The 16156-nt window shown below is 38.6% G+C and overlaps 1 protein-coding gene across 1 annotated transcript in view; it reads left to right on the top strand.

Moving 5' to 3' along the window:
- Positions 1–15953, top strand: part of GPR158 (G protein-coupled receptor 158) — a gene marked incomplete at both ends in the record, with an annotated part of 191109 nt that extends 175156 nt beyond the window's left edge. The window contains 4 exons of the mRNA XM_084282726.1: positions 7835–7973; positions 11534–11639; positions 13595–13741; positions 14505–15953. Of these exons, the coding sequence (XP_084138852.1) occupies positions 7835–7973; positions 11534–11639; positions 13595–13741; positions 14505–15953 (1841 nt within the window). The remainder of the gene's footprint in view (positions 1–7834; positions 7974–11533; positions 11640–13594; positions 13742–14504) is intronic.
- Positions 15954–16156: the final 203 nt, after the last annotated feature.

The raw sequence follows: 16156 nt of genomic DNA, 5'->3' as shown, positions 1-16156 counted from the left end.
AAATTGTCAAGAGCAGCTATCCCTTTTGGGTGCTGTCTAGAGACATCTAGGGACTGATTTTTCCAAGTAGTGTTTATAGCCTCCTCTGTGTGGAAAGCCTAGCCAGGAGGAACTTGCTAGAATTCAGCACCAGCAAAGATCTGGCTTCAGTTCTCGTATTAGATACTCAGAAGGTGCATTGTTTAAGTACATTTTTTGTTTGTTTGTATTTTTTTATCAATTAGCAGCCATCATTCTTCAGTTTCCCTTTCTCAAAAGTAGCTGGAACTCATGGCTGGAGCAGTTTGGGTTGCATTGCCACCTGCTCTAACACTGCTTTTTCTTTGTACCTGCTACATCACAGATGAAAGCCAACAGCCTTTGTTTGTGCACCATTTCTACAACATGTTTCTGCTAGGGAAACCATGTACAGGTTCTCTTAACCACATTTAAGATTCTTCAGAACCACCTGCAGGAGGATGTGGCTTTGGGAGAGGCTGGGAGATGCCATGACTTCGTCTTGTCTTTGCAGCACTCGTTTGTACTTTGAAGTCTTTCCAGACCTTCAAGTATTTTGGATCCTGTTGGCATTCGATCGCAACCTCTTTAAGTTGTGAGAGAAGAGGTCCCACACTCAGCTTGCTTTCAGCTGCTGGTGGTAAATCTTTCTGATTCTAATTCTCCCTCTTTCACCAACACAAAAGTGAAGAGGATGACAGGCCCAGAAGAGTGGTCAGCTGGCTTTAATAACAGCGGCCTGTGGAAAGACTGAGGAAAGGCAGCACATCTGGGTAGAGGAAGGAATAAAACGGAGTATAAAGGATAAGAGAGGGAACATGCAGAAACGAGAGGAGTTCCTGGAAACTGTAGGCCTTAAGTTTCATGTGGGGAGACACCTATGGAAGGGGCACATGGATATATATCACACTCAGGTCACTGGATATGTCTCCAATGTCTCCATTGCCAGGAAAAGGCATCTCTAGGTCACCCTCAAACCATGGGGACCATGCAGAGCCACAGACAATCCAACTTCTGGTAGAGAAAAAATGTCAGGATTTGACACCAACTCTTACTCCACATAGAAGTCTCTTTATTGCTGTGCCTGGCTAATTGAAATAATCCTGAGGTATGCTGAGAGAGACGGATAATTTATAACTTGCTTTGAATAATTCAGCACTGAAGACTTATGCATGTAACCAGAGTTTGCTGAAATATAGGAAAATCCTTTCAGCCTAAGAAAAAAGCTTCTACTATGACATGGCACAGCTCTCCAGGTGGGAGATTGAATGCAGTGAAGCAGAAAGAGACTGCACTGGCTGGAAATTGAGAGCAATCTAGGACATGATTTTTCTGTTTAACAGTGGAGCTCTCTCAGCTCCGGAAGGCACTCAGAGTGAGGAAATGGATGGAAGAGCTGTGCTTCCAGATCTACAGAGCAGTTTGTTTCAGTACAGGGCATTTAAAATGTATACATTAGTTTGATGAGATGAAATGGGATGGAGAAGAAGATGAGTTGTAGCCTGTCTATGCTGTGGATTTAGTGAGAGTTATAGTTTGTATCCAAAATCTGAAGAAAAAATGGTGCAGCTGTGGAACAATACTGTTTTGTAAAGTTCAGGATGCCAAATGGACTTGGTCAAGGTCATAGTTGTAAAAGGCTCTCCCTTCTTAAATACTTATAATGAAAGCCTGCAAAATATTTCACCATCTCTGGAGAGCAGCGTCATGTTCTTGTCCTGTGGTAGTGCTTTTTAAGCAAAATCAGCATGGTCAGACATGGAACATCATACAAAGTCATGAAAACTGGCTTCAAACCTTCAGGGCTGTCTTCTTTTTGCAGGCAGCCTTTGGACAACAGAGTGCAAGTGAGCATGGGGATGGGGATGGTGGCTCAAGGGAGCTCCTTGTAGCAGCTCTAGGCCATGGCTGCATCTACCTTGGGGCTGGCCTGAAGAGGCACAAGAGAAGAATGTTGCTGTCAGGGGAGGAGGGCTGAGCATCAACCAGGACAGCCTAAAATAACTCTTTCCTCCCAGACCAGGGCAGGGAGGAAACTCACAGTTTAGGATTTAAGATGTTCACAAATCTGGGTAAATTTATTTCCACTGCCATTCTTCAGTGACAAGGTGGCATTATCCCCATTCTGCACAGCCAGCACTGAGGCGCAATAAGATTAGGGTTATGTGGTCCATTTAATCTGGGTGTCCATTTTGCAATGCTTTTGGCTCAGTTACAGAGCTTAGTCAAATCTGTACAGAACATGTTATATAGGGTCTCACTGGCTGCAAATACAGCCCTGTGTGCTCACTTCTGCTGCCAGTTGCAGCAAAAATTTCGAAGCTGGCCCCCAGCTAGCAAGAAAAACATGCTCTGTGATCATCTCTCTGAAGCATGGCTTGAGTGGGACATTTAACTCTGAAGTACTGAGGTGCAAAGTTAAAATTCAGTTGTTCTGCATGTGCTCAAGACCACTTTTTTTTTTTTTTTCTTTTTCCCTCTGCATACTTTTTTCTCCTTCACTAAGCATCCAAATGTCATTTGCAACAAATTATAAAGATTTCTTTATTAGCCATCCTTGATTTATCTCTGGAATTGCTCTGTTAAGTGCTGTAAATGAGTCTGGTCTCCAAAGAAATGGTATGGTTAACTGAAGGTTACACATGCAAAAGAGGGCAAATAAAGACTACATATTTTTATGTTAGTGCTGTCCAAGTTTTAGAGAGGACAAAGGTGGAGAGGTAAAGATGGATTACTTTCCTAAGGCCTCTAATAAGAGTTAGTGTCCCAGTTCAAAAATCAGGAGTTTAACATTTCTTGACTTTTCAGGTTTTCTTATGTGATTTTTGCTTTTCTGAATCTGTTTTTTCTTACCACGCTTGATGTCATGCCCTTACTACCTTTCTCCCTTTGCCATCTGCAGGTGTTTTTCTGTTGCCCATTCAAGTGTAAGGAAGGTCTAACTTTTCCAAATCCTAAAGGACAGGAACAGCACTCTGATCATGGCTTTCAGTTCCCCATATCTCACTCCACTGTCCCATACAGTCAGCTGAAGTACAGACATCTGCAGAGTACACAGTGAATGAGGACAGAGAATTCACAGATGCTGGGGCTGGGCAGGAGTGGGGCAGCCTGCATCATATGCAAGAAGATGTCGCAGAGGCTCTGGCACAGGTTGCCCAGAGAAGCTGTGGGTGCCCCATCCCTGGAGGTGTTCAAGGCCAGGCTGGATGGGGCTTTGAGCGTGGGGCATTGGGACTGGGTGATCTTTAAGGTCCCTTCCAATCCAAATGATTCCATAGTTCTGTGATTCTGTGACTGTCTCTGGACAGAGCTGTGCTTTGTACTGGCTTTAAATATGAAAGAATAATTGACAGCACAGACAACTGAATGTTTACCAAAACCTAGTACATATATTATTGCAGATCTTCAGGTAATTTAAGTCAGTAAAACCAACTGTGAGCGTGTCCTTCTTTACAGAACAGAAACATATCACATACTGTGAACGTATCATTGTCCCTCATTATCAAAAGTTGTGGAGTATGAACAGTGACCCAAAGAAATCCCAGGTGAGCAGACATAGTGCACTGTTAGTAGTAATAGGCCAGCTGTATCCAGTGTCATCTGGTGTGTTGGGTAACAGAGCTAAGTGCTCCAAAATGCTCCATTTTTTAAAAAACATGATGGACATTGCAAACAAAAGGAATGATCTTTTTTTTAAAAAAAAAAAAAAAAAAAAAAAAACAAGAAATATAAATAAGTAGGTTCATTAGATAGTGCAAAGCCCAGATAAAATATTCTAAGGATAAGAAATAGATAACTAGCAAGAGATATATTTAAAGATTAATTAATCCCTGCACATGGCATATTGAGGCCATATTATGTTTTCATCTCACCTTCCATTCATATGTGCATCTACTTGTGTCTTTAATTATTCCTTTTCTTAGTCTCTTATCTCTCACAGATTTGTAAGTAAAATCTGAAATGCCTGGTTTGAACAGTTACAAAATAGCTACTCTGAGTATTTTAAAAGCTTGATTTTTATTTTTTTTATTATTTTTTTTTTTACTTCACATTTCCTGTCCAGATAGTGGTTGACAGCTGTCTCTCCTAGAAATTTCCATCATTTTTCAAAGTAAGAAAAGAAGATATTTTTTGTTCTTCTGCTTAATAAGTAAAAATGGAATATTTTTTAGGCCTTTTGATAAATCATATTTAAAGGAACAAGATTATGCATTTTGAGCTTTGAGTTTGGTCTTGGTGGGCTTGCATTATGCTAATGTTGTCCTTTAATTGTCAAGAAGTCACTTTTCTCACACCAGGCTTGTGGTGAAAAATTGTTCAGCAAGCCAGATTTTAATCATAAAAGATACTTTGTGCAAGAGAGTCATTAGTGTGCCACAAACAAAACTAGTAGGACTTCAGAGATGAGTGGTGCTTAAGAATCTTGCTCTTACCTATTTAACTGTCTGCCTATCCCGTCTACCAATTTAAAGTTAGCTACACCTGTGTTTGTCATAAGTATACTAAATATATAACTAACTTATTTGATGTTGAGAAACCAGAAAGACCAACTGGAAAATAATACAGCAAAATTTTATAACATCTTCAGTTTCTCATTACAACATGCACTAGTAGTCCGTAGCTAATTATATGAATTCAATTTTCCCCCTCAAGCACAACTTCTGCACAATGCATTTAAGCTGTGTAATTAGTGGTTTTGATAATTAATTGTTTTTCAAGCAAGATTTTTTTTGTTATTGCTAATGAAATTATTGTATCATTGGGCTTAGCAACTATAGGAACTCTGTTATTTTACCTTGTGTTTCAAAAGCTATTTCCTATCTGTGTTACCAGATGTCACACTAATTATTATCTGCAGACAGGAATGCCAGTTCTGCTCTAAATGTAAAGCATTATGCATTAAACAGTGCAAAGCATTATGCATTAAAGCATTATGCATTAAACAGTGCAAACTACTGTTATGGTCCAGTATGCTAATGCTTTGAAATCCCCTCTTGTCTTAGGAACTCCTTGTGACTGAGTCTGAAAATGAAAACAGGGAAATTTGCAATCAGATCTGGGAATCATTCACTCCTACTTAATGCAGTTCACTGACTGTAATTCATCTTGCTATCTGGGTCTGACTTACTCACTTTCATTTGTGTTCTGAGAAATACTGATAATACATTTTTTTTCAGTCTGCATACAAAAAAATAATAATTCTCGTACATCTTCAAGGTTGCAGCAGTGTTGTGGTTTTTGTTTGTTTGTTTGTTTGTTTCTTTTTTATTGGTAAAAATAAGCAAAATTTGTCCCATCCTGTTTATTTGAAGTAGGAATACTTTTAGCACATGGATTTTCATGCTATTAAAAGCCCAACTTTTTCAAACTCTCCACCTGTATTAGCAATGGTAACTAGTCATTTCTAACAATAAGAGACATGGGGCTCTTCTCACTTCAGTTGTAGAAGAGAAAGAAAAATGAACTGTGTTTTGGGGTAGTATGCCTCTTACTTCATAATTAGCTCCTATATTATCTATGCAACTCTACTGATAATTTATTTATTCATTTATTAATTTACACTGTGGAGCAGTTTGGATGAAAGGCAAAATGAGAGGTAATGTGCTATGTGGCATGTTCTGTGATGCCTGCTGAAATATGGGGATCCGTAGAACATAGGACAGTGCAATACAGTGATTTGGCTTTAGCAACCTAATCCTGTGAATGCATTCTTTTCTTTCCAATTTCTTCTGAAATCAATACAGAGCAATTAGAGCAAGGAATGTCATTACTTTGAAGAGCAGTACCTCTCAGTGCCACAATTCTGCATATGCGAGACAAGTGTACCTCGAGAAAACAAAACTGCTAACATTTGTAAAGGAGCCTTTAATCTCTTTTCATTGAAGCAAAATCTGTATTCCACTTGCTCAGAGAGGACTTCAGGAGCAAGATTGCTTTGTAGGTGATTCCTGCATAGGTGTTTTTAAGGAGCTAGAGTAATAGACTCCACTGGTAACATATCTAACTACATATATGATATTAGAAGCTTTGAAATGCTGTAACACTATGATAATGTATGTACTTTGCAGCAGTTACATGCTGTTATAAGTAGAAGCAACCAGAGGAACTGATCTCATAAGTTATACAGTGCAGATATTTTACTTCAATCTTTTGATAATGGGGGGTTCACAAATATTTGGACATTTATCCAAACCAGACCAATAATGATTTGATGATCACTACCATCGGGTGATATTGCTGGTCTCCTGTTCTGGTTACAGTATAATAAGATGTATTTGTGAAAAGAGGTGTGAGGAAGAAATGATTTTCTATTATATTACATTTGACTGTATTTTTACTGTAAAGGTAATTTGTTTCTTTACATACAATCAGTGGCAATTTAAGATCTAGCAACAAAGTATGGAATTTCCAAATTTCCATTCCAGCTAACAAAAAGATGAATAAGGAACTTTTCTTTAGTGCAGGCAGCTGATCGAATTCATTTCAGAGCAGAGGAGCTATGGTAGGCTTCAGCTCACCTACCAGGACATCTAAAGTCTAGATACTTAGGGTAATCATTGGAGTGCTTTCAATTTTAAGGAGAGACACAGCACCTCCTGCCATGTTAGTATGTGATGATTTGCATTGCAGAGCTGGCTTGTTGTTCATAGGCAGCAGGAGGATCACTGGCCGAGCTGGACACCTGACTACTCGGTAGCTGAGTATAGGTGAGTTCAATCCCATCCCTCCCATTCTTCTTTTTCCTCTCGAGTACATGTACAAACATGCTCTCAAGAGAACTGAATGTAGGCGAGGGTCACTAACAAAATACAGCAGTCACTGGATTAGATGCAAAAGTTCACCAAGCCTAAAGCAGTGTATGAGTAACAACAGAACCACAGTCAATTTCTGAATCTGTCCTGGAGCAGTGCCATTATTGCAGGGGTCTGATAGGGAATTGCACCTTGCTGGGCAGACATAACCACTTCCAGCCATCATCAGCCCAGAGTACAAGGCAAGAGGTAAAGGTGCCAGCTGTACTCACAGCTATGTGGCAGAGCTGAGGCTTTTATTTTTTGCAAGGGGAGGTTTTTCGAGATGGATATGAAATTATTTCATTCATATCAAAAGCAAATTGAATGATGTCACAGCAGACTGTCTACTGGAAACGAAGCCAGAGGACTAGTGAGTGCAGATGAATGAGCTCTAACAGGATAGTTTGAACTGATCCTGACCCTTTACTCCTCCATTCTTCCTTTACTCATTTTTCTCCTAACAGAGAGAAACACGTCATTTCATATAATTACATTAAGCCCTCAGAAATGACTCATAATATTATGGGCACCAGCAGAATTAACTGTCATGAACAGTGGAAAATTTTTAATCCAAAATGTATTGTTTAATCTAAATTACAAACCTTTGAAATGAAACTGTTGACTTAGAAACTTGTAGTCTAGTAGTAGCACCAGTAGCTGCCTCTATAGCAAGAACTAAAGCTACAGATAAACATATTTTGTTATTTTAAATAACATCAAGTTGCTATAGTCCCGATTTGAAAAATGAGCGAGAAATTATTAGACATTGTCTTAATGATTGTATATTGAAAAACTGAAACACCATGAATGCAAAGGTTCCTGATCTGGAAAAAAGAGGTGTTTAAAATTAAAACCAGATGCATGATGCACAGTAACAATATCTGAAAGTGTTTGCTTCTGTGTGTGTGCACATATAAATTTACAAGTGTGTACTGTCTTTATCTGCTCATATATACAGAAGATACTATAGTGCTTCAAATTTCCTTCCTTTTTCATCTATAAAACTAATTGCAAATTATTTCTTTTTGTTCTTCTCACAGCTGAATTTTTATTCCTCTTGTGGGGTGTTTATCTCTGCTATGCAGTGCGGACAGTCCCATCAGCGTTTCATGAGCCACGTTATATGGCTGTTGCAGTTCACAATGAGCTCATTATCTCTGCTATATTCCATACAATTAGGCAAGTGATCTGTAGATCTAGTAATTAACTATTTATCTTTCAGGTTTCTTATGGTGCAACTTAAAATGGGTAAATGGGATAGGATGAAGAATGGAAGGTCTCATAAATATTTAATTCTGCAAATTAAGTAACTACTAAACTTAAAACTGTTCCCACAGGATTCAAGAAAATGTACAGTCAACTTGTAAATCATATATTTAGTGGTTTTTTTTTTGTTTGTTTTGTTTGTTTTTTTTCAGTATTGCTAGCTAATATGATCTTGGATGAAAGTAGATGCAATAAATTAGATATATGTACATATCAGTATATGTGATAAATTAAAGGTAGCAGAAATACTGTCTGTCTTGAATCATTTACACTCTGCTCATTGGTTTGTATCCCTAGAAAAGCAGCAGGTAAGGATGTTGGTTTATATGAACTTGTCCTGGTGTGTAACAGATTGGCAAAGTGCAGCTGTATGTTGAGATAATTGCACTGGTTTGTGCATGCAGCATAGTGGTTTATATGCTGACATAAAAAGTCATTATGCTGCAGCAATCATATAAGGCATGTGTTTCTTATAAAACTCCTAATGAGCTCTATGTTTCATACTTGTAAATCATTAGAATAGTAACAGAAAAATAACAGTCTTTGCCAGAGCTACATGATAATTACCATATATGTTTTGCTGCAGAGTACTTTGCAATAAGGAATTGGTCCTAGAAAATTCAGAATAGCAAGATAGCGTTAATTTCATCTCATTCTCTAAGAGATTCTTAGGACTTTCTTATGGCATTCTTACACCTTTCTTTGCCTCCTGACAGACCCTATCCTATATCTACTCAGATATTTTTTTAACGGCACTTCACTGACAGTCTTCAAATACTCTTCTCAGTTTCTTGGTCTGTCTTGGAGCTCATGTTTCTCTGTGCTTTCTTGATGTTTTCTTCCATGTTTCTGCAACTTTTTATTTCCTTAACCTTCTCCTAGCCCCTTATGTGTGTATCATCCACATACATTCAAAATCTTCTTTACTCCTTAACACAAACATCTAAAAAAGAAACCCACGATTTTTAAAATTTGTATTTGGTTGAAGTATCTTTCAATTTCTGATAGAGCAGACATAAAATTTGCTTGCAGTACTTTTGAATTGGCTATAACCAATATGGTAGCCCTTCAGTCAAACTTTTCCCCCATTAATTGATGTTCCTAAACTATACTTTGGCCTATGGTAGAAGATACAGTTCAGTGCATTAGGAGAGGTGTGCTAAGAAATTTCTTTTAGCAATAGGACAGGATGAAAGAAACCTTGGATTGAAGGGAAGGGGAAAGGGGAAAATGCAACATTTTCATTCCCTTCAACCATGAGGATTTTACTTGAAAGCATTCGGAATTGGAGGAAAAGGAGGGATTGAGCTCTCTTTTATAGACTTGGTCCTATTGCATTTCCGATCAGGCCAGTGATTTGTTTGTTTTCAGTAATAGATTTCCAGACTTTATTCGTTTTTCCAAGATGTTCCTACAGTATCTGAAGTTAACCAAAATACATGTAAATACATGATCCCTCCTGAGATTATGTCCATATCTTTATACACAAGTCCCAACCTGGTCTCAAGTTCACTTTTCCTTATGTGAGTTTGTTGTGTGTGGGGGGTTTTTTGTGTTTTTTTTTTTTCTTTTTTTTCTTCTGTCTTCCCTGCCAAGCTCTGCATGAAACTGAAAGAGCTGTAATGTTAGACTTATATCTAAGTTGTCATGAAGTTGAAAGTGCCACAATCTTGAAGGACATATACTATTATGTGGCAGCAATCCAGTCTGAAAAACCCTGAAGCTCATAGAAGACTGATATGAGCACTAAATAAAACCTCAAACTGCTTATGTTTGTTCTTCTTTAAAAGTGTGATTCCCATTTCAGAAACAGAGGATTCTTGATTGTTTTCAGATCAGCATATTATTAAATTCCTGCCTTGCTCTTTCTTGAGAAAATTGAGAAAGAACATTTCTCAAAATGTTCTTCTCAAAAGTACTATTGAGAAGAACAAAATGTAAATGGGGAAAATCTCATTTGAATAGAAACTCTGTCTCCACAGAGATCAGATACAGGGCTCAGTTAGTGACTTGCATATGTGTCACTACCCCCTCTTATTGTCCCTTCTTTCTCTTTTTCCATGCTTGTTCTTCTGCCATCCACCTTAGCCCTTCTCTGTCATTGTGTTTTCCCAAGTAAACAACACACCCCTCATTACTTTGTCATTTCTGTTGGTTCCAGTACTCAATCTGGTACTTCTGGCTTCATTACCTAGGTAGTCACAAGCCCTTACATTGGTACCCCTGACCTTGCGAGTTCTGCTCCCCCCAAAGCCCCCAGTGCTCCCTTCAATTACCTCTGCAGTTTTGCTGTCTTTCCCCTTTAACTGCCTGTCCAATCGTGCCATTCCTCACGGCACAATCTGTAACTTTTGTTAGCTTTTTGCTCTGTCATTTGTTATATCCAGCAGTCTCTCATGTCATCTCCAATAGCTCTCAAGATGTGTTCAGATAGCTAAACCGCAGGCTTGAGCCTCGTCGTCTGCCTGCACACCTTAACAGCAACAGGTCTGTCAGAAAGAAGAATTTATAACATTTTATTGTGCTCATGAAGCACTGCATTTACAAAGTAATAAACATGAAATGATAAATACATTATTATGGCATATAAGGCAGTGTTTCATGCCAGACTATTTCTGTTAACAAAAGCTTCTGCAAAATATGCTTCTGTGGGCTTGGGTAAGTTGCAAATCTCATTTCGATCTGAATGATTTATGTAGACCTGCAAATTACAAGCCAGTGGTGAATCCGTTCATCCATTGCATTGCTTACAGTTGATATCTTTGGGAGCTCAGTAAAGCAGATAAGCCAAGCATGCTTCCGTTAACTTTAACTGCAGTGTTTGTCCTGCCACTCTTTTAGAAAGCTCAGCAAGGAATTGCTTCATGTAGGACGTTCAGCCACTCATTTCCTAGGGTTTGTGGGGCTCTTAGACCCTGACTGGTCCTACAATCAAGACCATTTCTCTTCTCCCCACTAAAATGCATTTCAGTTAGTTATGTCTTTGAGGGCTTATCAGCCACACTCTGTAGCTGTGATCTCTGGACATCTTGTATTTACAAAGCGCACTGCAAATTTTCATAGTACACGTGCTTACCTAACCTAAAATCATCAGTTCAGATCCTTAATGTAAACTGCCATAACTCAATTCACTCTAAAGAAACTGATGATTTACACCATCCAAAAAAACACCAGCTAAGTAGAGGGAAAACACGAGACTGAGAAATGTCCTCAAAGGTCTGTTGTTTCTTTTTATACTTTGTTCCATCTTGTGTTTTGTTTTGTTGTTGTTTTTTTGTTTTTTTCTGATTCGTTTTGAAATCGTGGTATGTAGGTAAAGCATGTGCATGTAATGTTTGGTCTGTATGAAGCTGTACAGAACAAAAATAGTTGTGTTTGGCATTTCAGTGAAAAGAATCCTAAAGAATGTTAAAAATGTTAAATCTGATGCACTGGAGAAAAAGCAGTGAATTGCAACACAATTCTATTTTCAGATTCATTCTTGCTTCGAGACTTCAGTCTGACTGGATGCTGATGCTGTTCTTTGCACACACACACTTGACTGTGACTGTCACTGTTGGCCTACTTCTGATCCCTAAGGTATTTGGTTCTCCTGCCTTTTTTCTTTTGCCAAGACCAAGGAACATAAATGTCTTGCAGAAGTAATTCTATATAAAATTAGCAAGCAACTGGTAGAAAAAGAAAATGTAAAATTTGGCTGTAATGCCTAAAAACATGTTTTTTTCTTTAAAAACTCTTACACGTTTTGAAAAATTCCTTCTTTCTACTTTCAAAATTCCAGAGATTTAGAGGACTTTTAATTTTAATTTAAATTAAACAAAAAATGATTTGATTCATATGAGAAGTAAAGGATCTTGCCTGATAATGCTTACTTCATGTACTTTGGTGACTGTGCTGTTGTGCTATTGGTGATCAGACAAAGAGTTTGGCCAAGGGGATAAAAAGACTAGGGTGGACTGTTAAATAAAAGTGGCATAAGGAGCTCAGACTAGCCATGAGAAGAAGTGGTTGGGACTTCAACCAGGCAGTTGTTACTGGCTGGAAAAGGAAAATTCTGTGCAAGTCAGAGCCTGGGACATCCATGTCCTGCATACTCAGGAGAGACTTGGCCCATGATGTGGAGCCAGGGTGAGAAGATGAATGTGTGCCGGACGTGAGAAGATGCAGGATGGCAGGGTGCAGGGAGGAGAACAGAATGAGCTTTGAGCACTGCGGCTCAGCTCCCAGCAGGCTCCGAGAATGAAATGACAATATGTCAGTCTCACCAGGGTAGGGAAACCCCAGGTAGCTCCACCTGTCCCTAGCACCAGTCTGAATCATTTGAATGTAGCTTTCTTCTAATGCAATACCCCAGCAAACACATGATTTTATAATTGCTTTTGGAATGACCAATAGCATCAATCAAAAAGTCAAGAGTCAAAGAGAACAATGAAGGTGAAAGTTGCATATGAAGGAAGAATGCTAAGCAGTTCAAGTTAATGCAATTTTCAGTTTAATGAAGCTGCTATTCCTATCTTTTGCCTTTCTGTCAGGAGAGGATATGCTGATAAACTCTCAAATATATGTATACTAAACAGTCATAAGCAAGGGACACACTGATGCCTTAATACTGAATATCCTTGTTACTTTTTTAATGACTCAGCTGGTCGTTAGCAATAGTTTTATTTTTTATCCATATGCTTTATTATGTCTTCAGACATACCTTTCTAGACTAGCCTAGAAAATTTGTTAACCTTTCTGAAACTGACTCATAACTAAGGATATTCATTTCAATTTTTAGCTTATTTTCTGTGTAACACTATACAGACTTTTCTTCCAGCACCTTGAAGAATTGAAGGAGTTAGAAGATTCACAAGGTTTAGTTCCATTCATAAAGTCCCGAGGCCAGATGACTACATAGGCAATAGTAACCACAGATGAATGAATCCATATGAATAAAAAAAAGGTTGCACAACCTCTCCCTGCAATGCTTGATCTGGGCATTTGCTAAAACTTACAAGAGAAAGATCATCTTATTTCTTTTTTTTTTTTTCAATTTTTCCCCCTCCTTTTTTTTTTTTTTTTTTTTTTACGTTGGCCACCTTATCTCTTCTTTTCCAGGGTCAGGATCTAAAATGGGAGAACTGCTTTCTGCAGGATTATTCAGCTGCATGGAATATAAAATACAGTCATGATTTTAGCAGCCTAATTGCTAATTCTCACTGAAAGACTGTTCCCATATATTTGTCATGCTCGCTTAATATAAATGCACTGTAAAGAGGCTCAAATAAGCATCAAAATGAGTACAAAGGTGTTGTGTTTTTTCTAACACAGATCTCTAAACCTTTGAAGTTAACTCACCATGAATATGAGTTTCTTCCATACAATGCTGATATTCTATAGGACACTACTTAAACCAGTAGAACTTATGGGTAGTATTTTGAGTTTAGAAAACCATATGAAATCTGTTGTGATTGACTATGTCATAAAAACTGTTGATGTAAATTTTTGCAGTGCACTGATGGCAACATCTTTGTTATGAATGCTTATTGCAGTTTTCACATTCAAGCAATAACCCAAGAGATGATATAGCTACAGAAGCTTATGAAGATGAGCTTGATATGGGTCGATCTGGATCCTATCTGAACAGCAGTATCAATTCAGCATGGAGCGAGCACAGTTTGGATCCTGAAGATATTCGGGTATATATAACTCACTTAAATATCATTTATTTCAATAACACTTTTTCCTGTCAGTAAACTCTGAATCACATCCGTGTAACTTTTTTTGCAGATACCAGATGAAACAGGTCAGCTTAGGTCTCTCAATGATTCTGGTAATCAGGTCATGTAAAATATCATAGGAAGAATTCACTAGTGTGAAGAGAAGCCACATTACTAGTTGTAGTGGAAGTCATGCTGGAGGCTGAGGAGGAATAAGCATCCACAGCAAGAGTTGTTTATCAGTTTACGTGGACTCTTCAAATTACCTTGAAGCAGAAACAGCATTTGGTGTCACTGTGATTAGTTGTTTGTACATAATATATACATAACTATATAACATATAATTTTAACAAACATAGGAAATAGAAACAAAACTATGTTATTCCTATGTTAAATAGTAAAAGGGCAACTCTGCCTGGAACTTTTCTTACAATCCCAGAATACTAAATATCTGTAGGGGTCAGCAGGAAAGCTTGCACAGGGTATTGTAGGAATGTAACTAATTGTGCATGCTGTATGATGCACAACTATGCAAGGTAACTGGTTTGTGCACCAAGGTTGAACTTAATTTTAAGGTAGAAGAACATGAAATTTGAGTTCATGGAGAAATGGCATATTCAAGAACTAGAAAAGAGGGTGAAATAAGTTTAATGTCATTTTTAGAGCAATATGTAATGCATTCACTGGGCTGCTTGTTTGACTGTGTTCACTCTACATACTATTTTTGCTATTTACTTTACAGGATGAGTTGAAGAAACTATATGCCCAGCTTGAAATCTATAAAAGGAAGAAGATGATTGCTAATAACCCACATCTTCAGAAAAAAAGGTGCTCCAAGAAGGGCCTGGGTCGCTCGATAATGAGGCGTATTACGGAAATCCCAGAGACAGTCACCAGGCAGTGCTCCAGGGACGAGAAGGACCTGCTGGAGCATAGTGCTGTGAAGAACACGTCTACACTGAAGAAAAACCCACAGGATTCCACCAGTTCTGTAAAGCCAAAAGAAGAGACTATCAAAAACAGAGTCTTTTCATTAAAAAAGTCCCACAGCACTTACGATCATGTTAGGGATCAAACAGGAGAACCTAACAGCTTAACTACAGAAAGCACAGACGTTATGGCTGCTGAGAATTCACTTCTGGATTCCTTGACTGGTAATGATGTAACCAAAAAAGCTCCTGAAAAGGTTGAAGCAGTGTCCACTGAATCGGTTCCTTTGGTGTGCAAATCAGTAAGTGCACATAATTTAAGTGCAGATAAGAAGCCTCTGCATCCAAGAACGTCCGTGTTACAAAAATCCCTCAGTGTTATTGCTAGTGCCAAGGAAAAGACTCTGGGACTAACGGGTAAAACGCAAAGTCTAGAAGAGAGCACTAAATCTCATAAATCTCAGCAGAAGGGTAAGGAGGCCAGCAGAAAGCACTCTGCCTCTGATAAAGGGGAGCATAAGGATTCTCATCGGAAGAACTCTACCCACTCTGAGGAAGCAAAGAAAACCCATAAGTCTGGAATTATGAAACAGCAAAGGGTTGCTCAAACACCCACAAATCCAGACACAGGCCCAGGTAAGTCTCTGCACAAGGACACTTTTGACATAGGAGAAGTTTGTCCTTGGGAGATATATGACCAAACTCCTGGTCCTGTGCCTTCTGACTCTAAGGTTCAAAAACATGTGTCTATTGCTTCCTCAGAGCCAGAGAAAAATCACCCTTCCCAGCCAAAGGGGAAATCTCATCATAAGCAGAAGACACCTGAGGGGTATCAACAGTCACATCAAGAGAGCTCAGAGAGGGTGGAGGCAGCCACTCGGGAGGCACAAGAGCAGCAGGTTTTTGAAAATGAGAAAAAACAGTCAAATTCCAAGCCTCAGGTCTCACCTGGGCTGAAGTGTGAGAACTTTAATAGATATGCACCGAATATTTGTGCTGGGGAGCATGATGAGCTACCCCCGAAAGCAGTGGAAAACATCAATAAATTGGTGGAACAGAAAAAAAATGCCTCTTCTGAGGGAAATGTGCTTTCATCTGACTCCCGTAAGCCAAGTAGTTACTTACAGCAACCTTCAGCATCTCGAGCTGAAGTCTGCCCTTGGGAGTATGATACACCAGATTTACCAAATGCAGAAAGAAGTGTAGCTTTATCGAACACCTCTGCTATAAGTGCAAATAAAACAGCAACACCTCGAAAATAAGAGGCTTTTGGACTGAGGAGAGTAGCAACATTGAGAAGAAAGACAACAGGAAAGACAGAGGGGACTTAGGCCAAAAGGATCTGAAAATTCCTAAGGAGCATCACTTTAATTAAAGGAATCAGCACAACAAAAAAGTAGGAATTAAACAAAGCAAATTATTATTATTATTATTTATTTGTTGAGTGCCAACAATGTGATTAGCA

This window comes from Netta rufina (assembly GCF_964035555.1).
Source record: "Netta rufina genome assembly, chromosome: 2".
Taxonomy (NCBI): domain Eukaryota; kingdom Metazoa; phylum Chordata; class Aves; order Anseriformes; family Anatidae; genus Netta; species Netta rufina.
The sequence above is the reverse complement of the archived record's forward strand: the minus strand, read 5'-3'. Positions and strand labels throughout refer to the sequence as shown.